General features: G+C 42.9%; 1 protein-coding gene across 1 annotated transcript in view; it reads left to right on the top strand.

Annotated features, from left to right (window-relative positions):
* The window catches only part of LOC306854379 (kin of IRRE-like protein 3), a 46,460-nt gene that overhangs the window by 6,389 nt on the left and 13,703 nt on the right, over positions 1–26,368 (top strand). The window contains exons 2-3 of the mRNA XM_079392329.1: positions 24,811–24,963; positions 25,730–25,879. Coding sequence (XP_079248455.1) covers positions 24,811–24,963; positions 25,730–25,879 — 303 coding nt within the window. The remainder of the gene's footprint in view (positions 1–24,810; positions 24,964–25,729; positions 25,880–26,368) is intronic.

Here is a 26,368-nt window from a genome sequence, read left to right as displayed (position 1 = left end):
ATTGCAGCCAAACAAAAATCTGTAAGTTAACTTTTCTAATACTTCCTGTGGAAGACCTCCGATGACATCATTGTCCTCTTTTACATTTTCTCCTCCAGAGAATGCCACAAATCCTTGTTTTCCGCATTTCCCGCGGCTTCATTTGTCATATCTTTCAAACCGTGCTCCTGATGACACATACAGCTGTTAGGTTAGGGGGGTCTTGAAACAATGGCTCTCTCTGTTTTCTGCCCGAGACATGCTACACACAGCCGTATTGTCTAATTATCTTTCACAGACATAAGACAGTGACCCTGGGGTCTCACCCACGTTTTCCGCAACTTTCCACCCCCCAACAGACAGGCAAATATTGAGGAGAATTAGTGGAATAGAGAAAGCAAATGAGAAGGTTTTGGAGGGAAAGGCTGTAATCAGCTTGCCCATGCAGGGGCACACAGATAAAGAACTTGGCATTGCGTTCAGGGGGGCTTTTGTTATCAGCTGTCAGTTTCTCCAGCTTGCATGCCTAATGGCAGAGCCCAGAGGAGAGGTGGCCAGTTGTTCCTCACTCTGGGACAAGGCCATCTCCTCCATCTCCATTGTTTTTTCAGCCCCTCTCTTCCTCTCGCCTCGTCTCCGTCCACCCACATCCTCACCTCATTTTCCTTGGGCGGAAAGACGAGCGAGTGGACAAAGAGGAATTGTGCTGACTTCTTCCTCTGGAGGAGAAAATGAAAAAGAGGGCAATGATGTCATCGGAGGTCTTCAGTTACATTAAAACGGACAGTTTGTTTTCCAAGGCCGAGAGTGACTCTTAGAGCGGAATTTTATCTTCTGTATCCACATCCCTTGGGATTCCTGTCAACAATATTGTTGTTTTTTAGGGGAGTGTGTTTATTCTGATGATGAGATACAGTAGGCAGTAGGGTCAGATAATCACAAATATTTGCATACAGTGGAAAAAAAGAGGGTGTTTACTACTGACGTTACTCCCTGTTCACAAAGGGGTGAGGCTCAGCAGCTAATTTGGAGAAAATCATTAAAACAATGCCTAAGGAAAGAGACACAATTTCAAACATTCATTTCCTATTTTTAGAAGCACTTTGCTTGCATTTTTTTCTCCCAAAATGTGAAAAGTGTCACTCGTTACTTGGGGAAATGTATCACAATTTGGTACGAACAGGAGCAAGAAAGTGTTTTGACACATGCGTGTGTAGAATGAACTGGGATTTGGTAGAGCGCACATCGGCTCCTATTTTACTATCACCTCCAGTCCTCCAAGACAACATTTTATATCTCCTGCTGTGACACAGAAAGCAACAGTAAATTGAAATTTATCTTCCATGTTGTTGCAATATCTGGGCTCATATTATCCTCTCGGGCCAAGATCCCTAAGCCCGGTCTTAAAGATGGCCCTGATAAGCGAGGATGTTTTCTGCGGTGGAAAAAAAAATCCAATTCTGCTATGAAAACTATTCATTAATTTTATCTGTCTGTTTATTTATTGAATATTAGATTTTTTTGTGTTTACATTTGGGGAAAAATGCTGTACTGCAAATCATTGAGCGAGATTCGACATTATGTTCCTTTATTATCTGTTGTGGGGTTTGTTGTACTTTGTGATTCATGTGATTCATGCATACAATCATTAATGAGTCATAGATGTTCAGATGGAACGACAGCTAGAAGTAATTGATTGTTTCTCTCACACACACACACAGTTGAAGGGTGTGCCAGAGGGGCAGCTGAGATGAGTGTCTCGTGGTTAAAGCTGCATGCCCTTTGTAGGGTGATTAGTCAAAGCCTGACTGCTTAATTAACGATTACTCCATCACAGAAGACATCGTGTGCCTGAGAGAGACAGAAACGCTCTCAAGAAAGCCACAGTCTGATTGTAATATTGCGTGTGATGCTTTAGGATCAAACTTCGCCCCTGATATTCAGTTTAAAGCATTTCATGCGATCCAGTACAGTGTTGTACAGAGTACAAAGTCATTTTAGGTTTTGACACAATGCCACATTATGCAGGCCAGTTTTTATTTGTTAAATTTTTGAGCTCATAAATTCCGTAAAAAAGGTTCTGCCACTATTATATTTGTGCAGTAAAGCTTTTCTGCTAGTCTTTCTGTCCTGCTTTATCTACAAACAGATTATGGAGTATTTCATACTGATATAGTAATTATAGTAATATAGTCTTTGACATCTATGCACTAGTAGTGATTTCAGTTCCACTAACGCTGTCTAGATTCTGTATCAGCATAGGATCTTATACCTGCTTCCATTATGAGATAGAATCATATTAAATGACAGATCTCAGCTCAGCACAGTCCTACTTGAGCCTTTGGCATAAAGACTGTCATGCAGACAGGAAGACCCTCATTATCAGCTATTTGTGAGCTCATTCTCTCACTCTCTCTCTTTCTCTCTGTCTGTCTGTCTCTCTCTCGTTCTCTGTCGCACACATACTCACATCCCTTAATCGAATAGTTTGTTCTTCTTCTCTGGAAACCCCAGTGGAATGTGCGAACAAATATTGTGATTGTGAGCTCGACCGTTAACCATAATACTCCACACCGGAGAGAAGACCTTACTCAACCTCCCCCACCACACCAGGGTTGAAAGGCATCTCTGTTTAGTTTTCAGACAGCTGGGTAAGAAATTGAGAAAAGCATGCATGTCTTTCCTTTTCTCTCCCCACCATCTTTCTTGTACTTGATTGCTGGGATATTACGGCATGCCTTTGAACGCCACAGTGGGAGGTCGAGGGAGAAGCTGGCCAATTTGCTATCAAGTGAGGGGTGTCAGTCAAGGCGCGTCAAACAAGCTTTCCGCTGTCAGTCATGTGTCCAAACATGGTAATTTCATTGAACGATCCAAAGTTATCTGAAACAAGCCAGTGCCTTTGGAAAATAGAAAGGGCGATCAAATGATTTAGAAGGTAGAAAGTATGGCGGCAAAGAAAGCGAGAGAACCATTTAGCCATGGTGCGGAAGGCACAGGAGTCCATGCGGCTTGACAAAGTGGTGTGCTAAGGCAGAAAGGGAAGAGAGGAAAAGAGGGGGGTCAAACAGATTAACTTCCAGCATCTTAGCTCTGAAGGTAATGGATACCCTTGTACTGGTATGAAGGAACTCCTTCATCTGTTCTCCCAGTTAAAAAGTAGGAAACACAGTAACAAAAACATGCCAGATGAATAGTGACTGTCTGACACAGGAGACTGGATAGGGCATCTGGAGACACCTGGGGGCAATGATGAAGCTGTAACAAAGCAGACAACTTTGAATGCACAGGTTGGCCGGAGCTGGGTGGATGAAAGGCAAAGCAGGGGGGGGGTATGGGTAGTGTTGGTGGGTTGAATTTGATACATAGCCTCTTTCAGACGATGAGGTAATGTCAGGCCCCTGGACCTTCCTGATTGATGCATTCCGGCCTCTCTACTGCTGTGGGAGGGCTTTAACGGATTACAGCACCGAACCCTGCTCAGAGAGAGACAGAGAAAGCTCTAATGGTCTGTGACTATTGTCTGTGCGAGGCGTCCAAATCCTGCAGTTCTCTGCAGAGTTGAAGAGGAAGTTCACACACACACACACACACAGCGACAGGTACACGATACACACTGAAAAGAGCTTCCCCAGCGTTGTTGCGCAGGATATTGGCTGTTTACTTTTGAAATTCTCTCCCTGGTTCTGGCTTGCTGTAAACACTGGTGTGGGGTGCTTGTCAGTCACAGATAAGGACAGGAGAGGGAGGGAGTGAGATTGAAGACAAAGAGAACAAGAAACAAAGAGAGACAAAGGGAAAGAGAAGTTGCTTGATAAACATAATGTCTCTTGGAGTGAATAATGAGTCTGTATGGACAGATGAAGTCTATAAAGTGATCTGATGCTTACATTAGCTGAGCTTTTTAGAACTTTACCAAGCCGCCTCACAAAGTGACACTTTTTATGCAGTTGCATGCAGAAATATGCATATTATGCAGATTAGAATGGAATAGGCTTCACAGTCCCACAATACTTCACTCTGCTCGGCTGAAAAGATCTGCTTAGGCTAGCATGAGTTTCTGTGATGGTGGTATATATAGCCATGCTGTTCACCAGCAACATTTGGCTAGTGGTACTGATAGACCAACATGATCTAAAATATATCATGCTAAGCAGCTTTGCTTGCAAGGTATCCATTATGCAGTGTGATCTAAAGCATTATTTGTACCCTGTGTTGTCATCCTTTTTTCAGAGAAGAACATTTCCTTGCCATCCTTATTTTGTGTTACTTGTATAAATGAAAAAGCATAATAGGACAAATACATAATTAAGAAAAGCCATCAAGCAGGCAAGGGTGTGTGGGCTGGCTCATGTGTGGAGGATAGAATGAGAAAACGAGTATAAAAAGTCTGATGCTAATGCAAACTGCTTGGTACTTTACCTCAAGCCACTTGTTTTTGCTTTCTTCTCGAATGGATTGTGTATGTTACCGAGGTGTGACAAAAACAGCTTCACCAGTATGCTGAGAAAAAGATGCATTGGTATTGGAGGACACAGTGGGTCTTCCAGCTCTGGGCTCCAGGCTGGCTTTGTACGCAGCAGGCTGCTTGGTTTCAAGCATTCCCAAACAGGGCCTCCTCAAATCAGGTGAGAGAATGAGGAGCGTGCTCCTGCTTGGAAACGCAATTCTCTGGGTTTTTCTTCGAGATATTCTCCTGCCTGAAGATACAGTTTCAGCTTTCGCTATGAGCTGCATCCCACTGCGAGGAGATTTAGTGATGATTTATGTAACCCTCTAGAAAATGGTACAAATGTGAAAGGTTGTCATATGATACTGACATCTCGCTTCCAAAGTCAAGTCAAGTTGAGCTTTATTGTCATTCCGCTACATGTGGGGACATAAAGTGTAACGAAATGTCGTGCTTCGCAGGACCACGGTGCTACATAAATACAGGCATACAACAATGAAGTAAAAAAACACTATAAACCTATACACAACTAACCTACTGACAGATTTTAACTGTAAGTATACTATATATAAATATGTACCCTATAAAAACAAAAAATTAAAAATTAAATAAAAAAATTACAAACCATACGAATGCGTCACAAATATTTACCCTATACAAACTAAAAAAAATTTTATATAAAAAATACAAACTATACGAATGCTTCACATAAATACTGTACATGTGCAAAGAGAAACATTTTGAGTCAAGCAGCTGGTTGGGGAACAGAGCAGGATGATTTGTAGTGCATGAGCATGTAAACATACATACATTGCTGAGTCTTTTGTGGGACTGTATTCACACAGCAGTGTGTTTAAAGTGTCTAATGCACATAAAGTAGAGTGTGTTACTACAGGTGGTTTGTACAGGCCCACTCACCTGTGTGTAGCACACTTCGAATTGCACAAAAAAGTTCCATACTGTTTTTTCTTTGGTGTGGTATGGTTTGGGGTGGGTGGTGGTCCATGTTTCAGGAGGTAAGGGTTTGCATGGGGTTTCAGAGGGGGGCGAGGTGGTTTGAGTTCAGGGCTCTCACAGCCTGGGGGAAAAAGCTGTTGAGCAGTCTGGCAGAGCGGGCTCTGATGCTCCGGTACCGTCTTCCTGATGGTAGGAGCTGGAAGGGACTGTGGGAGGGATGGGTGGAGTCCTTCACGATGCTGTTAGTTTTGCTGGAGCATCGTGTAAGGAAAATGTCCAGGATGGAGGGGAGAGGGGCACCGATGATCTTTGCTGCTGTGTTCACTGTCCGCTGGAGGGTCTTGCGGTCAGCAGCACTGCAGTTCCCATACCAAACAGTGATGCAGCTGGTCAGCACACTCTCAATGGTGCCCCTCTAGAATGTGGTGAGGATGGGTGGATAGAGCCTTGCTCTTTTCAGCCAGTGGATAAAGTGTAGGCGCAGTTGTGCCTTTTTGGAGAGTGACATGGTGTTGGTGGTCCAGGTGAGATCCTCTGGAGCTGAACTTGGCAGTGCAGTCGTGGGTCAGCAGTGTGAAGAGCAGCAGGCTGAGCACACAGCCTTGTGGGGCACCTGTGCTCAGTGTGGTAGTGCTCGAGGTGTTGCCGACACGGACTGACTGAGGTCTTCCGGTTAGAAAGTCCAGGATCCAATTACAAATGGAATTGTTAAGGCCCAGCAGGTTTAGTTTATTTATGAGCTGTTGTGGGATTATTGTGTTGAATGCCGAGCTGAAGTCAATGAACAGCCTTCTAACATAGGAGTCTTTATTTTCTAGGTGGGTAAGAGCCAGGTGGAGGGTGGAGGAAATTGCATCGTCCGTAGAGCGGTTTGGACGTTATGCAAACTGGAGCGGGTCGAGTGTGTTGGGGAGGCTGGTTTTGATGTTGTGCATGTCTAACCTCTCAAAGCACTTCATCATGATTGGAGTCAGTGCTATGGGACGGTAGTCATTTAGACAGGACACAGGTGATTTCTTTGGTACCAGTATGATTGTTGTGGATTTGAGACATGTGGGGACGACTGCCTGGCTCAGCAAGGTGTTAAAGATATCTGTTTGGCCATCTGTCATTTTACCTTTCACTGCTGGTTATACTCTGTATAATTGTGTATGTGACGAATAAAAATCTTGAATCTTGAATCTTGTCAGCTGTGCAGCACAGTCTCTCAGAACACGGCCAGGTATGTTGTCAGGACCCGCAGCCTTGCGTGGGTTAATCCTAGATAGGGTCTTCCTTACGTCGGCTGGAGACAGACAGAGCGCCAGGTCGTTGGGAGGTGTGGGCAGTTTTTGTGCAGGTGTGTCATTCTGCATTTCAAACCATGAATAAAAGTGCATCGGGGAGGGATGTGTCATCATCACAGGCCTGTGGCGGGGGCTTGTAGTCAGTGATGGTCTGAATGGCTTGCCACAGGCTCCGTGTGTCTCTGCTGTCTGTGAAGTGCTGGTTGATTTTTTGAGCATATGACCGTTTTGCATTTTTAATGCCACAGGACAGATTGGCTCTTGCTGTTTTGAGGGCTGCTTTATCTCCTGATCTGAATGCTTCATCTCTGGTCTTTAGCAGCCCACGAACCGTCATCCATGGCTTCTGGTTTGCACGTGTGGTGATGGTCTTGGTGACTGTCACATCATCAGTGCACATTTTGATGTAAGCAGTCACAGTTTCAGTGTACTCATGCAGGTCTGTGTGGTTGTTGTAGGTGGCTGCCTCTTTAAACATGTTCCAGTCTGTGCACTGAAAGCAGTCCTGTAGTGTTGAGGTAGCATCATTTAGCCAAATTATGATGAGTTTTTGAACCGGTTTGGCAAGTTTGAGAAGTGGTCTGTATGCTGGGATTAGCATAACAGAGATGTGGTCTGAGTACCCGAGGTGGGGGCGGGGTACAGCCTTGTAAGCGTTATTTACTGTTGTGTAAACAAAGTCCAGTGTGTTGTTTCCCCTTGTTGCAAAGTTCACATGTTGGTAGAACTTTGGCAACTGTCTTTAAGTTTGAGTGGTTGAAGTCACCGGCTATGATAAAAAAGCCATCGGGTTTATTTGTTTGTTGTTCACTGATGGCGCTATACAGTTCACGAAGCGCGTATTTAGCGTTTGCACACGGGGGAATGTAAACCGCGACAATAACAATGGCCGTGAACTCCCGCGGCAGGTAGAACTGTCGACAATTCACAAACATAAACTCCACCAGCGATGAACAGTGTTTTGATAATACCGCAGCATTGTTTCACCAGTCTTTGTTGATATAAACACACAAGCCACCTCCGCGTGTCTTACCAGATAGTGATGAATCTCTATCCGCTCGGTAGCTGGTTAGCCCATGCTGCTGAATGACGGAGTCCGGGATGTTGTCGTTTAGTCATGTTTCGGTGTAAACAAACACACAACAATCCCCTGCCTCATGCTGTGTGGACCAACTGAGTTGAATTAGGTTCAGTTTGTTTTCCAGAGAGCGAACGTTTGAACGCATGAGTGTTGGAAGAGCCGGTCTTGTGGTGTTAGCCCTTAGCCTAGCTCGTATACCTCCACGCTTCCGTCCTCTCTCACACCGCTTGCGTCGCTGCCTTGTGCGGGTAGCATCAGTAGGCGAGGCCGCGGTCTCAAGGTCCGGCTCCAGCAGTAAACAAAGGCCTCGTAGCTTCTCAGTAGCCGCCGGCGAGAGTTGGTGTTTGTACGCGTTGCCGATATCCATAAGGCTTTGGCGATCATATGTGTTTTGGAGTGATTTCCTTGTGAGTTAGCGGTAATTTTACACTATTTGGAGATGAACAGACGACATTAAAAGACATAAAAGCACCGTCTTTGGGACCCGGAGCAGCTGCTGCGTCTGACTGCGCCGCCATCTTGGTTCTCTATTTCCAAACTCAATGTTTTGGTTCTCTATTTCCAAAGTCAATGTTTTGCTGAGTTTTGGTGGAGCTGCAGCTTTGAGAAAGCTTGTTTAGATATGAATGGATTTCACAGGCAGAGGAATTTGTGGGAGCTTTTTAAGGGAGTATTTCATTTTGAGCTTTGTACTACTAACATGGCTAAATAAAGCAAAAAAAAAGTGTGCTTTTAAAAAGTATTTAAACAGCAAAATAATGAAGACATCACTGTTCAATAAGTAGTTCAATGTTTTAGCTACATTAATCAGAATAAACTTTTTTTCTCTTTCAGATAATATGGTTAATTACCCTAACTGTCAGCTGTTTATGGCTGTATCAGTTTGGCACATGAATATAGAACATGTAATGTAGTCTGATTGAGCCTTTGCTAAGTCCAGTCTTGAAAACATACAGACCAGTTATATCTAATAAAGTTGCCATTCACCTCTTTGTCTCAAAAGCGTGTGCTTTTTTTCTAATGGAAGTTTATAGAGAATATGCATGTTTTGGATGGTTTTGAACTCAATATTACAGAAAATCATTAAATGTTCTTGCTGGATCACTTATACATCCACAAAATACCCAGAAAGTATACAGTACCATAGAACCACAGAAAAAAGGGGTAGTTTGACCCCTTCAATTTTTTTAAATGAATCTGGAGAAGTACACGTAAATTATCAATAAGAGCATTGCTATTTGCTCCAAGGTAATCTTGTAATTATTTGTAATTTGAGCTCCTTTAAAGAAAAATGGCAGAAAAAATGGTGGTGATGGCGCAGTGGATAAGACACATGCCTTTGGTGTGAGAGACCCGGGTTCGAATCCACTGTGAGACACCAATGTGTCCCTGAGCAAGACACTTAACCCCTAGTTGCTCCAGAGGCGTGCGACCTCTGACATATATAGCAATTGTAAGTCGCTTTGGATAAAAGCGTCAGCTAAATGAATAAATGTAAATGTATATATTACTGCAAATTGTTCCTATGTGATTTTCTACAAAGTTTGTGCAAGTTAGCAGCAGTAATCAAGATGGCCAGAGATTAACGGAGGGTCAGTTAGATTTTGGAATCTTAACTATTTTATAAAAATGTTGAACAAGTCTTCTCAGTATTCTGAATAATGTGGACATTTATTAAGTGTAGAAACTGGTGCAGGGGTGTGTCTGATGTCTTCACTTTTTCACTCAGCTTGTTGAGAGGAGGTGATGGATAGGCTTCTAATGGACCCCCTCAATCACAAGCTACTTAAGCAGGCTGATCAGTAACAGAGCGCAAAGAGGCCAACCCAAGCCCCCTTTCAACAGAGCCACAGGGAGGTTCAGCGATCATCCATGCTAGTGATTAGCCCTGTAACAGTCCTTACGCTGTAAGCTTTCGCTCGTTTACCAGGCATCTGAGAAATCTATCGTCCAAACTCACCGTGAAAGCGTCTTGAATTGTCAGCAGAACCTTAAAAGGCTCTGTTAAAGCTGAGTCTTTTGTCCCGTTGTGATGAGGTAGTTTAGTGCGAAACCTCTTTTGTTTTGCTAATGTTATTAATGGGCTCACTTAAGTGTAAAAGCAAACCAGATTCAACTCGGTAGGGAAAAAAGAAAGGATGTTTTTTTTTCTTCTTATATTCAATTTATATTGCACAAAGGTGTTTGTACTTTGGGCATGCCAGTGTGAAGTGTACTTACTTGTCGGTGGAAGCTTCCTGAGAGTCTGTTGCCATCACTAATTTTTATAAAACACCAGAGTTTAAAGTGGGACGAACTCATTAGCCATGTTCCTTAGAGCCAAGCAAAGAATTCACAAATATCATTAGAATGTTGTGTCTCTCTTCTCAAAAAACCTCTCCAGCTCTCCCTTTTGTTTCCATCTCTCCCTGTGATTCAGTGTATTCAGTTAACAAGTGTCAGTTTCATCGAATACCCAGAACACAAGTCAGTGTGTGTGTTTTTACACTAATTAACAGCTCTCTTTTGGTGCCTGCTGAGGTGATGATGGCCTGTCTCTGGCCGAGAACATGGTGTTTGTGTGCATTTTTTTTAGAGGCACTGAGAGAAAGCTTTTTCTATGTTCGTTAGTTAGCAGTATAAGTAGTAGATGTAGAACCTTGTTGGTCTGATAGAGAGGGAGCCAACAGGTCCAATAAACGTCTCTTAGTCTTCGCAAATCTACCATTGTCTGGCTTGCTCTCTGTCAAATTAATGGCCTACTTTGTGCCATTCACAATCTGCCCCTAAGAGGTAAAAACTCCTCCACTGGGCAGGAGTTGAGTGGTCATTTATATCAGGCTGGTCCTCATTGGCACAAATGGCAATGCTGGAAAAAAATTATTCTGTCCAGCCATCTTCCTTTCTTTCCCTCTCTCCCTCACACTATCCTTCTTTTGGCTCTCGGAGCCAAACCAGCATCCCCTCCTCTCTTGCACTCTCAATCTAGATAATTCAATCTGTCCAATATCAAATAATCGCCTCCATTTTTTCGGCCCATTTTAACCTTATCACTGGCGCTGACTCCTCAGGGGACCGAGTCTTGTTTCACCTTATTAAGAGAGAGAGAGAGACGGAGCCCAAGAGCGATAACCTGGGATCGGGGTGAAACGAGGCGGGAGACGAATAGTTCTCTAAGGAACAGGGAGTGAAGACTGTTTGTTGTTTTCACAATGTGAACGAGTGGGCAAACAGGCTAAGGAGCTTTTTTTGTCTGAAAAAGAAAAGGTGGACAGTAAGAGCAAGGGTCGCGCAAAAAGAAAAATTGTAAAATGTGAAGCACGAGAAATGTGCTCTACAGGATTGTGAACACTGGAGCCCCTCTGCATCCCATAGTCCTTTTTAACACTCTCTCTTGGCACTTAATTAAAATCCAATAAGGTTCTCGCCTGGTGGCCATTGTTCCCAACCTTTGTTTACCTTCTCTAGGAGCATCGCTAGCGGCTTAATCTTGCAAAAAAGTGGGGTTGATAGGTCAAGACCAGACTCCAGTTGCCACCCTGAGTGAGAAAGGGTGGGGGAAACTATTTTCCCTCATCTTTCTGTTCTTTGTGTTATGTCTCTCTCTTTCCTTTTCTTTTCCTCATTTCCCCAGGAACCTAATCCGTAAACTTGATTGTTCTAAGCTGATTTCAAGCTTGCCCCTGGGAGGAGATGGGCTTTTGGAGTTGGCTTTAATTAAGATTTAAAGGAAGCCTCCCTCAAGAAGGAAGATGGAGTGGCTTCTCCGGATGGAGGGATGAGAGTGGACAAGAGGAGGTGGAACAGATTGCCTGGCAAAAAAAAAAAAAAAAAAAACAGAGAGGGAAGTTATTCATTAGGGAAGATATAAAGGTATTTTATAAATATATTGTCTGTTGAATTATAATAGGTTACGCAGAGGATGCAGATCTGTTTTTCCCCCTTTTATCTTTACTTTTGTTTCTGTTGGGGTGACACCCTTTCTTTCTCCTTATTCTCCCTACAAGAACTGCTGGAGTGGAAAAGCTAAATGGTACAATCCTTTTTTTTTTTGTCCCAAATATCGGAATCTATAGAGATTGATTTGGGCTTCCTAAGATCCAAACCCATATCCTGTAAAGACATCATTGGAACACTGCCAAGCTGCAGGCAAGCAATCTCCAGATTATCTAGATGCTGTAATGATCGATAGCGACACTTTATGTACCCTTTTTCCAATGAAATGGTGCTGAGGCTGGAGCCAGGGCTCGGGGAATCTGTGAAACTTATAGTTTCAGAAAGGAATGAAAATGGATTTAACATTTAATATTAATTTGATTTGAATTGAGGTATATAGATAGACAGATACCCAGATAATAGGGATGTAACGATTAACCGCGAGCCGGTGGAAAATCGATTAAAATATGTGACAATTCAAATTGGTTGAGATGCTAAACAAATCGCGATTCAATTAGGGGTAGGAGTTTATATGAATGTATGTCTGAGGGGAACGTACTGTCTTTAGAAAAGTTTAGATGGTATTTTTTATTTTCATCTTGCCTCTGTATAATGCATATTGAAGTTCATAAGTGCAGCAGTGCTTTGTTTACAGCGGAAATCAAGGAAACGCTTTAAGCTCCACCTGCTGGCAGAAAGTGAATCTGCGTCTCATTCAGCTCATCTGCTGTTTCTGTTTTATGCAGCTATTTTTTTTATGTATAGTTTCCCCAAAACTGAAGTCAGACCATTCTGTTTTTGCTTCAAATTTCGAAATTATACAATCTGATTTAGATTAAAAACTGCTCATGTTGCATGTATGCAGCATCTTTGTTTGGATCATGATTAAAATGCGGTGGTCGCCTCTAATTTTAAATGGAAAGCGCACAGACAAAGCCTAATTTTGTTTATATGAAGATATTTATTTTATTCGTGTTACTTATTTATTTGATTTGAGCTTTGTTTTAAAATGTCAATGTAGTTTTTTATTTACATTTACATTATATTTACATTTTGTTAATGAGCAGATGCTTTGATCCAAAGTGACTTACAAATGAGGACAATAGAAGCAATCAAACCCAACAAAAGAGCAATAATATCCAAGTGCTATATTAATATATTATTATAGTGTTATATTTAAAAAAGAAACATGCAGTATTTGTCCAAGTAATAATAAAAGGACACATTTAATTTATAATTTGTCTTAAATCTCATTTTGTTAAAAAAAATCGTGAACCGAATCAAATCGAATTGTGAGTTGAGTGAATCGTTACATGCCTACCAGATAATGTATAATTATATAGTGTGATTATATATTATATTTAATATATTTGATGTACCAATTAGAAATAATTTAACTTGATTAATAAAAAAAGCATATTAATCAATGAAAATATTATTTATAAATAATAAATCTTAATTTTTATTTTTAATTTATAATTTTTATATACTAAATAAAGTGTCTAGAGTAGCTGTACAGACCAGTAGTATTAAATATGAGGAGTTTGGTTTGAGTTTTTTTTTTCTCCCCATGATGGAGATTAGCCGAATAGATCCAGGTTGGGCTCCGGCATCAACACTGTGTCGGTTGAAGAGGAGTTATGAATTCAGAGCACATACCTCACTTGTTTACCAGCCTATGAAGTAGCCCAGAAACTGAGCCTTACCTGCTAATAAAGCTTTGTTTATGTAATCTTTAAAGCAGTCATGGCGTCTGGTGCGTAAATCATGATTTGGATCCGTTGGTGTCCTGGTCGTGACCCTACAGGGAATTAGATTCCTACAGAGTGGAAAGTCTGTATGCATGTGTGTGTGTGGCTTTGTTCATCTCTTTCTGCCTTTCTCTGCTCTTGCCTATCTTTCGTTCTCTCACACACACTTTCTTCTCTTTCTCTCCCTCTGTCTCTCTGGATAATGGGCTTGTACACAGGTGGCCATGTCCCTTCGATGGACACCCCCAGACGTCCTTGTTAGACACTTAATTAAAAGCCTTATCACAGGAAAACACGCTGAGACATTCCAATATGGGCCTGGGCATCAGAGATACTGCCACAACCAGACAGCGTCCATCTATTACTGCTGTCTGCTTAACTGTCCAGCAAAACAGAGTGTGTGTGTGTGTGTGTGTGTTTGTGTTAAAGCATAAAAGAATAAGTAGTTTACATGCAAAATAAGAAATTGTGCAAGTTGTTTTAGGATAGATAAAGAGTGAATGACGTTTACCTGGAATTAACATCTATTTTTGGAGATTTGTTTGAAACACAAAATTGTTAAGACAGGTGTAAATAGGATCCAGAAACATTTTGAGGTTTGTCTTTGAAAGAAAATAACTGACTGATGATCTATCCACATCATTTTATTTCTTTCTTTGCATTTTAGATGCAAGTTATTACCAGGTGTAAACAGCAACGTGTCTCAGCTGACCACTCATGATTGGATTGCTTAAGAATGATCTTAATACCAGGTGTGAACAGGGCTTAAGGCTAGGAAGAAGGAGGTTTTTTAACATAGCATGGCTTAAATATGGCATAACATGGTTATCAGGACCCATCGCTATCGGCACTCCTCCCATGGTCAGTTAACTTTTAGCTCTGACGACAGGAGGGAAAAAAATCCCTAACGAAAGGAAGACACACAATAAAGTGTTTAAGTTCATCACGTCACTAGCTGAGTTAGGCACACTAGGTGTTAAAGAAGAGCGGGGAGGTCAAGTGTCCCTCCCACTGCATTCTTCAGCAGTGCTAGGCAGGGGCCAGCACACAGGGACCATATGTGCCAAACTCTAGTCAATGATCCACCCCAAATGGAGGGACAAAGCCCTTTTCACTCAATTGAGGCCGGGGAAATCTGCAATTCCACACTGGCAGCATAGCACCAGTCAACAAGAAGATAGTGAAAAGGAGGAGGACAGGGAAAGAGGGAGAAAGAGAGAGCATGAGAGGGACTTGGCATTTTCCATCACATTAACTAGGAACAATCCTGCCAAACAGCCTTGAGGCTCCTTCTCTTTTTTCTTGACTTCTTCTGTAGGTTGCCCGGTTCCAAAACCCCCAGGAGATTCTCTTCAAAAGCTCAGTGTCCATTCCTCTTGCTCAGATGCTCAGCTAATAATGCCACAGCCAAAGTATAGAGATCTATATCTCTGGCTATCACAAAGCAAGTTCTCTTATGTTTAAGCTGGGTCTTGTGCACTGGGGAGTTGAAGGTTTACAGGGGCACGTCACATTTTATAAAAGACCACAACAAACCTATCCAATCATAAAATAACAGTCAGGTGGCACATCCTGGTGTGAAGGTGCGCTCAGATGGGGGGGGTAGTCTTAGGGAAAGAAAGAAGGGGGAGAGACAAAGAAAGCTTAGCAAAGACATGAAGAGGCCAGAGCGGCACTGTAAAGTGCACAGGGTTCCTGGGGGAGAAATAGATCAGGCATGTATTCTGACGCTGCAGCGATTAATATCAGCGGAGGAAAAAAGGTCAAACTTGACTGGAAAACGCTACAGTATATCATTGTTACTGGCACGGCCCACATTTCATACATCACGCCATGCTGTGCTGCCTCAACTCTGCTGTCGCTGGTCTCACAGCCACAGCCTACGCCAAGTATTATCAAAGATTGATAGAGTGTCCTAGTTAACTGGGGAGGGTGTAGGAAGTTGGAAGGAGGGATGAAGTGGGGAAGGAAGATTTGCCACCTCTGCGCTTCAGGGTTACAACTTGTTGTCTTGTTGAAACACGATGGCACCAATCAGTGAAAACGAATGTGCGTATGTCCCATTTTTGGCTAGAACTAACGTTAAGAATGTCACTTTTTGGCTGAAACTAATACTTCGTTGTCTGGATAACACAGCTAAAAGTTTTTCATACGATTTGTGTGTGGCTACATTCACAATCTCTCCCTCATCCTCATGCTCCCTTTTCTTTTGTTCAGAGTTCTTGCTTAATAATTAATTGATTTATTAGTTCTCTCATTAATCATTCATTCATTAATCAGGGCCAGATTTTTCCAGAGGAAGTGGTTCAATCCGTAAAGACAAAAAAAAAAAAAAAGAAATCCTGACTTCACATTTCAGCCTAATTACGCTTCTTTGCTAATCACCACAAAAGAAATGGAGTTTCAGGAAATTATTTTTTTTCTCCCCTTCCTCCCTCCCTCTTCTCTTTTGCGCTAAGCAAGCCAGGATATATTGAGGTCGGCAGGTAAGATTTTTCAGTCCTTTTTCTATCCTCTTTCGCCACTCGTTATTTTGTGTTTGGGAGGGTTTAAATTATCAGTCATGTGAAAAGAACACTTTGAGACTAGGCTAATCTGATGAACAGGATAGTTTTGTCTTTAATTAAACTACCCAACCCCCTACCATCTTAAATTGAAAGAGGAAGGACATGTAAAATGTGGTGACTGAGAAAACCACAGACATCGATTAATCACGGCGGTTTTGAAGGCCGTCCGTGAGCATGGGTCAGCCCTTTCACTGGCGAAGAGGCAACTCATTGTTTCAGCCGATGCCACCCTCCCCAGAGAGATGAAGGAGCTGTTTGTTTAATTGTATACTGTTACGTGATGCTGATAGAAGTCGCCACCACATAGGTGTCGCAAGAAAGGAAGCAAAACAGGCAGAATGAAGCTAAAGGGAAATTGTAATAGAACAGAAATTAAATCTCTCATACATCAAACAAACCGGTGATCTTCAAAAACAACACTCAGCCATGGCCAGTCTCTATTTCGAGGAGAAAGGAAAAAAACATCAAATTAGAAAGCTTCAATAGAACTGCCAGCGCCACATTAACCTCCAAGCGGTAAAAAAAAGCACACACGTTGAACAACCCTAACAAGGTATTCATTGAAACATCTCTCTTTATTTTCCAACACACATACTCCCATGCATGCACAGACTTCAATATGCCACTAACAACTGAGGTTACAGCTATTTTCCCTTTCTTCTCTGCATTTAGACCAATAAAGTGCATGGCCCTCTTTGCTCTAATGAGATGCATACATTTACAACATCACTTCCTCATTAAAAAATAATAATAATAAAGACAGTATGAGGAAATAAAAAAACATATTAATTATGAAACGCACTTCCTCCTATCACAGAGAGCCACAGGGGCCTCCACTGGGCTCAATTAGGAAGTGTAGGCCACAAATCCCCAGACTAAATTAATTGACACCCCAGGGCATTGAGTCTAGCATCCCAATAGCTCAGTATAAGTGCTAGATTTCTTTGTTTTCATTTCATTTGCTTTTTGAAAGTGAGTGCAGGGCAGAGAGATCAACAAAGGCGAATAAGGGGGGCACGTTTAAATGTGATCTTTTCATTGACTTTATGGATTTTTAATCATCTTGCCATATTTACAGTGTTGCTTTTTCTTAGTGTTGTTTACCCCGACTTCACAGCCAAAGGAATGAAATGAGAGTGCATATAAAAGCGTTGTTTATTTATTTATAAATTTGTCTTTATTGTCTTTATTTATTTTTCCACACAGTGAATGAGGCCCATCAGAGGCGGACTGATTGTAGATGTTTCCATCTTTGTGGGGGCGTTGGTGCATACAGCTACCCACACATTTATGCAAAGAGCACACAACGCTAATGATTTAAAAGCATACTAGATCTTAGATCATACTGTACACTAAGCAACAGAGAGCAAGCAAGAGAGAAATAAAGTGAGATTGGTGCATGCTGTAGGAGGGAGAGAGAATTAGAGAAGGCGGCACGGAAAGTAGATAAAGTAGAGTGAGAGAAGGGAGAGCAGCAGCAATAACCGTCTCCAGAAAATACCAGGAGACCTGCAGGAATGAAATGACAAGACTGGCTCAATCAACATCTTGTCAAGACAGTTGGCTGATGTGTAGAGACAATCTCATCCTCCCCCTCTTCCTTCCCTCTCTAGTTTTTTTTCTTCTACCCAGCCTCTTTGTGTTCCTAGCGGAGAGCTTTCCGTCTGCGAGTAGAGGAGTTCTTAGACTCTGAAGTGGGTGAGTGAGAATAGGAACGCTGGAATAATGACACTTGGAAAAGTTCTGACGCTCACCAGAGACACGGCACAGCAGAGAGGAGTGCGTGACAGACACAGACTCTGCTGCAAGTAGAGGACCTAAGCACCACACACACACACACACACACACACACACACACACACACGTGCATATTTCTCCATTTCTCACCCTTCTTATCGGACCTGGTAGGGTTGACACGATCTGATGATGTGGTCTTTGTTACCCGCTTTTGTCAGACCAAGATTAAAACTTTTTCCCTTTGCAAATCTTGGTGGTTAAGGGTATTCTGGGTGGTTGGCAGGTTGTTCTGGATAGTTTCTAGGTGATTACTTATTTAGACCCAGGTCTCTAGATGGCTTAGGTCTCTCCTTGCCAGTTTTGTCATTTTGTTATAAAATTTTAATTCTGATTACTTAGAAAAGCAATAGCACAACACTCATCAACAAACCACATGATTTGAGGGTTACACATCGCTTTGAATAAAATCTTCTGCGAAATGAACAAATGTAAATATAAATAATTCATGTCCACAGTCAGCAAATCCCTAACCCTAACTATGAGAAATTACCTTAGCAAAAACCACTAACAAGTGTGACGAGTCGGCTGCCTCCCCCCTGTCCATCATCACCACCCCGTCCCGTATTCGCCGCCCTTCACCAGGCTCCCGACGGGAGTGGGTGTGTGAGAGGAGGGGCGCTGAAATCGCAGGGCTGGTGGCGTGTGATGAGGCGCACCTGACGTGAATAGAGCCTCATCATCGCCGCCGTTTAAACGCCGAGCGCGCCTCTCCTCGGGAGACCGGTCTCTTCCCCGTGCATGCACGCTGGTGTCCTCGTGGGTCCAGGAAGGGTGCGTCGAGGAGGACTGCCGCACCCGTGAGACGGCTGACGGGCCAGGATGCCGGGCCGTCGAATCCCCCAGAAGCGCCGGGAACCAAGGAGATGGAAGGAGCCGCGCACGAGACGCCGCCGCCACTCGCTCCCGGCCCCGAGAGGGGAGCGCGTGCGGCCACCGGACTCCGCCCCTTCCCTGGACCCTTCCCTTCTGAACACTACCTTCCTGCACAAGCCCCGCGGCACAACGAGGACACCAGATTCCCCGTTTATTTGGACACTTTTTCCACTTTGGACACTTTATTTTATCCCTTATTGTTTAATAAAAACCTCTCCGAGGCTTGACGCCACGCCCACTGTGTCTATCGTTTGCTCCTCCCGCCACACAAGGGAATAAGACAGAGTGAGAAATAACCACAGGGTGAGATGCTTGATTATAGATTTCCTCCATTCCCTCTCAAAAGCATGGGCTTGTTTGAGCCCTCTATCTGTCAGAAGCCTGTTCTTGCCTTTTCCACCCTTGCTGGAAGCTCTTATGTCCTATTCTCTGTTTTTCTTGCCTCTGCAGACCCCCCATCATCCCCGTTTCACTCTCTCTGTCGACAGGCTGACTTGAACCCCTGCAATTTTCATGCCGATAAATAGAGAAAGGACAGGGACAGGGAGGGTGTGAGCGCGGGACAGGGTGTCTGGAATGCGGAGAGAGGAGCAGAAACAGGCATGGAGAAGGCAAATCAACAATTTGTCACACCTTATGTAACTGTGAAAAGGGCCCTGCTCAGCATTGATGCTGGGGATCAGGCCTGGCTGACAGGAGAAAAGAGAGAGGGATGGAGGAAAAAGAAAAAGAGGGGGTTTACTAAAGGGATTTGAGGGGCTAGAAGAAGAGAGGGAAGGACAGAGGAAGGTGGTGTGATGGATGGATGAGCTGTATGGTCGTTTTGAAAAGGGTCTCGCACCGTGCCAGGATGCTTACAATAGACTGCCGACTGAATAAGAGGCTAGGAGGATTAAACTCCTGCAAACAGCTCTTAAAAAGCTGTTAGGGTGCAATTTAGACACAAAACAACACTGAAAGTGAGAAAGAAAAGGGGGAAGATGCGACTGGAATGCGAGGCAGGAGATAAGGTGCAGAAGATGAGACCGGGCGAACGGTAAAAGAAAGAATGAGGGAGAGAAGAAAGGAATGAAATGTGGCAGGTCCTGAAACTGCAGAAGCAAATACCAGTGGCCCTTGGCTCAGTTTGTTTGGACATTAGGTAGAGGAGACGGCTATGTTTACAAGGGAGACTTTTCAAATGCAGACTGTTACAAGGACTTTGGTATAACACATCTTCACATGTTCTTAAACTATTTCACACACACATGCACAGAAACACACGCTCACCCTCCACAATGAGAATGAAACAATAGAGTCTACCCACACCAAACAAAAGGATAATTCCATGGCGCAGAATGGAGCTCGGCTCTTTCCAGCTTAGGTTTAGTGGCCTTATCTGAAGCAGGCACAATGGTTCGCTTTTAGCCAACCCTGTTTATTTCCAGCAAGTTACGTTTTCACACTAGTTTTCTCTTTTTCCATTGCACTCATCCACCCCTTTACCCTTCTTTCTCTCGTATTCCTATTTCTCCTCTAGATGAGTCTTGAGCACAGTGCTCAAGGTGCTGTTTGAACTTAATAGAAGAGCAGGCTGTGAAAAGGGTGAATTGAACGATTCAGTGATCTTGGCTTTTCTATTGTTTACAGGACAGGAAACGGTGGAATTAATTTGATTGAGATATAACTTTATTTGCATTCAAATGCGGGCCGCTTGCATTTGTTGAAACGATCCAACAATGAAATGATGCACAAAAGTTTTTGGCAAGCCGTGTCGGTCTGCTTAGCTACCTACATAGATTTTAGCATGATCATGAATCCATGTGAGCTGTATTACCCTCCTGCTACATCTTCACTGTTTATAATCAGAGTTGTCAGAACAAACAGTGAAGAGGTTGAGGGAGGGCTAAATATGGCTTGACATGGGATAAATATTCTGATTTATCTGCTACTGTGCCAGGGGCGAAACCAAGTGCCACACACACACAAACATACACTTTCACTAATACCATCAAGACTCCCTGCTGTCTCTAGCGAGGGTAGACCAGAGAGGGATCATTGCTAACATCTGTTTGTCCGTTCGTCCCAGTGAGGCAGAGTGCATGGCACTCTCCTCAGACGCATCGTGGGCTCTAAAAACAGCCTGGAGAAAGTAGGGGAGAGTGAGAGAAAAAAGCAAAGCTCTTTAATATGTCATGCTCAAGTCAGGCCCAGCTGCAGCTGCACTTAACGTGTGACAAAAAAAGACAACGTCACTGTGTCAAAGTAGCAACTAAATGTGAGCCACAATCCCCACAACACGCCTGCCCTATTTACGCCACCACATGAACACACACTCCTCTCTGCTTCCATCCAGTGCCGTGAAATGATATTCCATTTTGAAAAAATCCGGATTAAAGTGTATCAAGCCAAGTGTGTTGTGACCTTGTTACTAGGGGAAGGGGGAACGCGTAAACACACAGGCACACGCAGATGCCACACACTGTGGAGCAAATCACAACGTAGGTTTTAGAGACGGCTTTCTCTGTCTTATCCCACGCACCTCTTTATTTGTTATGGTACCTTGTAATGACATTGCATGAGCCAGACAGCCATGTTAATACCAAGCCTTTTGTCTGACCTGCACATTATGCAAGTATAATATTTATTATCCTGTTTTATATTTTATATTCATTTTCCTTTACCGTTTATGTTCGTGTTAACTCAGTTTTTGTTCTTTCCTTGGGGGCATTCTAAGCAGGAGAGGCTACCTTAAAAAAAGTGAATTCTCTCCCACCATTGCTGCTCTTCATCTCAACACCACCTCCTTTTTATTTGCCTTTTTTCCTTCTTTCATCCCGCTCTTCTCTGTCAGGAATGAACTCATGTAATTAAGCTGCTAACATGCCGTTAAAGAATTGGCTAATTCAGCAAGGAGGAATTATTCCAATTTGAAATGACTCATTAACCAGACGTGATATTTTGTAGCGCTTCTCTTGGAGCAAGATTTGGAGAGCACTGAATCACTCCCGTGGTGTGAACTTGTTTCGCTGTACATGTGGGTTTGTGTGTGTGAGTGTCTACATGTGTTGCAAGGGTAATAAAGATGCTTTTGGTTTTGCTCATACGGCCTGGTGCGTGCATTGATACGGGTGTGTAAATGTGCCTGAATGCAAGCTGTCAATGTCTTGTGTTTGTGTGTGTGAGAGAGAGAGAGTGATTAAAGACATGCACAGAGGCACAACTCAGTGAGGGTTCTAAAGAGGAACCATTGAATGTACAAAAGCCCTTAAACATCGGCTCATCCTGATGAATTATCACAGCTCGTAAACATTTAGATGCTGGGGCAAGATTCTTTAATTGCAATCGATGTTCATCCAGTACCTGATGCAAAAAGGAGAATCCCAGAAGCACAACACAATTACAGTATCTGTAAAAAGACTCAATATCTCATAAAAGTGGAGCTCCAGGAATGGCAGGACTGTTCAAAATAGAACAATTCTATATAAACATACAGTTAAAATAAAGAGCTAATTACTACTTCGTTTCTGATCATTTAGATTTTTTTTTTCACAATAACATACAATAGCATTAAAGTAATACTAAACTAAGAAAAGGTTTAATGCTAAAAGTAACATTTGAATCATGAAGTAGGGAAGAAACTAGGTAGGTCTTTGGAAGAGAGACAACTAGTTCTGAGCATTGGTATCCTTTTCTCAGTAAGAGTTCCCAAGGGAATGGGGCACTTGTTGGCTGCAGGGGGATCTGAGGGTGGTAGTAAATAGTAGGTGTCAAAATTTGTGTTTTTCTCTTATTTTCATTTACATTTTAAGATGGCTATTTGTCAGTTATGTTTTAACAAACCAAATTGCCTGCCCAGTAGAAAGTTGGTACTTCCATTTTATTGCAGTATCTCCCTCTACTCTATTTATTCTCCTGTCTGGTTTTGTCCATCCTCATGAGAAGAAAAGAGGACTGTCAGCACAAGTGGGAGAAAAGAGTAAGTTTGAAAAGACCTGAAATCTGCACTGGCCTTTGCCTCGGAGGGAAAGGAAGCTTATGTTTCTAAGAGAGAACACTGGTGTGGGGTTGTGTAGGAGGTTAGGGGGGTGGATGGTCTTTGCTGCACCCCTTGATGGAGTGGATAATTGAGTCTCGACCAAACTCTGTCAGCCAAGCTCGGAAGCCCCTTTTCAGCTCAAAAAAATGCAGTGAGAATGATGAAGTAAGAGAGAGAAAGTGAGAACAACAGAGAGTGAGAGAGGATGGAGGAGAGAGAAAATCCTGAGCATTAGGGGGGGAAAAGCCGCTATTGAAAATCTATTAAACTTGCATTTAGCAGGATTGATTGGAAATGAAGAGGCCTATTAAAACCAAGGGACAAGAGGACAATAGTGTATTTCTGGCCACCGTATGTTGCCCTCCTTTCACCGTCTTGCTGGCCCCCCTGGGGTGGGACCCCCTACTCTGTCTGTTTAAACATCCCTGGCCCAAAGAGAGAAGTTTCAGAGGGGTTTAGCACCAGCTGAATAGATTCCTCTTTATCCACCACTGGCACCCTATTCTTCTATTTAACCACACAGAAATAAAAGGGCAAAGAAAGAGGAGGAAAGACAGAAAAAATGGGGGGACGGTCCATTTCTTTTTGAAGAACAAGTAACAGCCCTCCCCTTCTAAAACCTCTCGTTTTCCCCCTCACTTTCTCTGAAATCTCATGTGAATGGATTAGTTACTTCTGGCTGGTTGCCATCTTTCTACTTTCAAGAGGGCTCATGATGGACCAGATCCAATCATGAAGCTCTTGCAATGGAGAAACACAGAAATGTGTGTAAGAAGTAATAAAAGTGACTGGGATAGTGAGAGCGAGAAGACTGTTTGTTGTTTAGTCTGGGTGCGTTTATTGTGATTTTTTTCAGTAGGATGGAGAGCCTCTATACAAATTAGGCAAAAAGGCAGAGCAAAAAGTGTTTAAAAAGGAGAAAGAAAGATGGCAGCACAGCCTAAATACAGGGAATGTAGTGAGGCGGCAGGTGCCTTTCTCAGCCCACTTCGGATGACTCTCATGGGACGCTGAAAGCTCCTTTGATTGTTTAAAATATAATTTTACTGAAAAACACCACTTCCCCCACCCTGGGAATTGGTAACAGATTCTCTGGCTCAACGGGACATCGTTTTCCATGTCATTCTATGCAGGTTGCCATATGGGCATAGGAAAGAGTTAAATAAGTCATGACCAGCTGACGCCTAGACCCCTTGCCAATTGCAGAAAACCAAACTGTTGTAAAATGTATTACGGACTGCGCTTTTTTTTCTTTCTTCCAACCGGAAGATGATGCAACATAAGCCTTTTCTGCATCAATCAGTTACCGAAATGCCACTCGTTGGTCTTGGTAAAAAAATAAAAAAATAAATAAAAATAAACTAGCACAGCACGTGACCAGTCAAGAAACTTCACTTAAAAGAGTGTGTTGGGTAGGCAAAGTGGTTTTAGATCAGTGTAAAAGGGTAATATGTTCCTAGAGCCCAGAGCATGGGTACTGCAAGAAAAATTGTGTTTCATTGTGTATCTGGAAGAGTATTACCAGCTGCAGAGAGATGGTGAATGTGAGCTGGAATGGCTCTTGCTGATTCAGCGCTAATATACTATCGCACTAATGTGTTCTGTGCTTTCCCATCTCTCTCCCTGTACAAAATCACTGACCTGAAAGCTGGACTGGTTTGAGCAAAATGACAGATAGACTTCAGCATTAGGAGGGAGAGTCTTGCTGCAGTTTACCATGGTGATCCAACTAGTTACTGGTCCATTTCACAAAGCCAGAATGATACTAAGAAAAGTGGCACTTCTACATTTAAAGAAAAACTGAAACAGAATAAATGTTATGGCATGCCCTTTTAACCAATTTGTTGAAATCAGGACATGGTATATTGCAGTCTGTCATTGCATTTGAACAATGTTATGAAGTCATAAGCCCTTAAGGTTGCTTTAGTTTTACAAAGTTTGATGTAAATTTCATCATCATTGGGGTCCACACAGACTGTGCACATACAGGCATATGTATGTATGTATTTATGTATGTGCACAGTCTGTGATCAACTACATGGATCCATTGTGCTCATTATACATATTTGCATCACAATATCAAACAACAACCAAGGTATTAATGCTTTTTTGTGTGTGTGTGTTTTCCTCCTGCAGTGTCTCAAGCAGCCTACTTTTCCCAGCAGCCCCAGGACCAAGTAGTGGTTGCTGGCCAATCAGTAACCTTGCCCTGTGTGATTGTGGGATACCGGGGCATGGTGCAGTGGACCAAAGACGGCTTGGCGCTAGGCGGTGAACGAGACCTACCTGGTAAGAATTCTATAAGGCCCAAACAAACAAGGAAAAATGGTCTGAGTGAAGTTAGTAAGTCATTCCATTCAACAGGTTTTGAAAATTGAGTTGAAAGGGATAAAAAAGTCAACGTAATTAATTTTCAAGGTGCTTCTAAATGGTGCACGGGTTTGTAATTAGCTAGAAACCCACTTTCCTATATGCCAACCGAATTTAGAGCAAGTAGCAAGGCAGAAATGATGCCATTCCCCCAGGTGGTACACAATGCTTATTGAAGTCCATTTACCAAGGCTTAGTCTTCTCTTATCTTCATCTTTTTCTTTCCAATTAACAACTGGGAGATAAAACCAGTCATAGATTGGCAGGTAAAGGGCAGCATCCCTTCTCTGCAGCGGATGTGTGTTTGAGTAATGTCACTGCCTCACTTCCTCAGCTGTATTGAGTGAAGAAACGGGAAGGCAAACAAACACCATGGCTAATGCAAACTAGCGTTTAATTTGTCTAATCATCTCAGCCGTCTGCTAGGGCTGAGGTGGAGAATCAATCACCGCTCATGTCATGCATTGACATTTAAAATGATTCCCCCAGCTGCTTTGAAGGCAACAACCTGGTCAGTTAGGGTAGTCTCTGTTGGCTGGCTGCATGAGCGAGGCATCTCACATGTTGCCGCTGACCAAGTGACACAGAGATTTTAATGTGCATAGAATAGTGTCTCAAAACTAGCCTTATCTGTGATGGCAATATGTGTGTGTATATCTCTAACAGTGATTTTTGTGTGGATCAGGCTGGGTACGTTACTCTCTGATGGGAGACCCGCTATCAGGAGAGCACAGCTTGGTGATCGATTCAGCTGAGCTTGGCGATGATGCGGTCTACGAGTGTCAAGCCACGCAGGCTGGGCTGCGATCACACAGAGCCAAACTGACAGTGCTGGGTAAGAACTCTGTGTGTGTGTGTGTGTGTGAGATATGAGTGAGTGAGTGTGATTGAGAGCTAGAAGAAACCACTGCGATATAACTCTCCTGCAGCTGATTAAAAGCAGGGGGAATAGAGCATTCCTCATAGTCCCCAATTTCATTAACAGTATTTAAAATACTGCCTTAAATGCGTAACACTGCAAATTTCTCTGCTCCGCATAAAACACTTCAGAGATCCCACCCCCATGCAATCATAAGTCAAGCCTTCATCGTTTTTTCAAACAGAGCGAAACTGAGTCGACAGAAACACTGAGGAAATTATCCAACCCCCACCTCACTGTTTCTTTCCCTCTCTCTCTATAGCCTACTGACACTTAACACGGTGAAGGGCCAAGAAATGTGATTGCAGCAGTCACAAATGACTTGCGTGAATGGTTAAAAGTCAAAGTCTGCACAGTTAGCACATTCTACAGTGACTCACGGAATTAATCAGCCGCAGGGCTGCT

Source organism: Barbus barbus (genome assembly GCF_936440315.1).
Source record: "Barbus barbus genome assembly, chromosome: 34".
In the NCBI taxonomy this organism is placed as follows: Eukaryota; Metazoa; Chordata; class Actinopteri; order Cypriniformes; family Cyprinidae; genus Barbus; species Barbus barbus.
The sequence above is the reverse complement of the archived record's forward strand: the minus strand, read 5'-3'. Positions and strand labels throughout refer to the sequence as shown.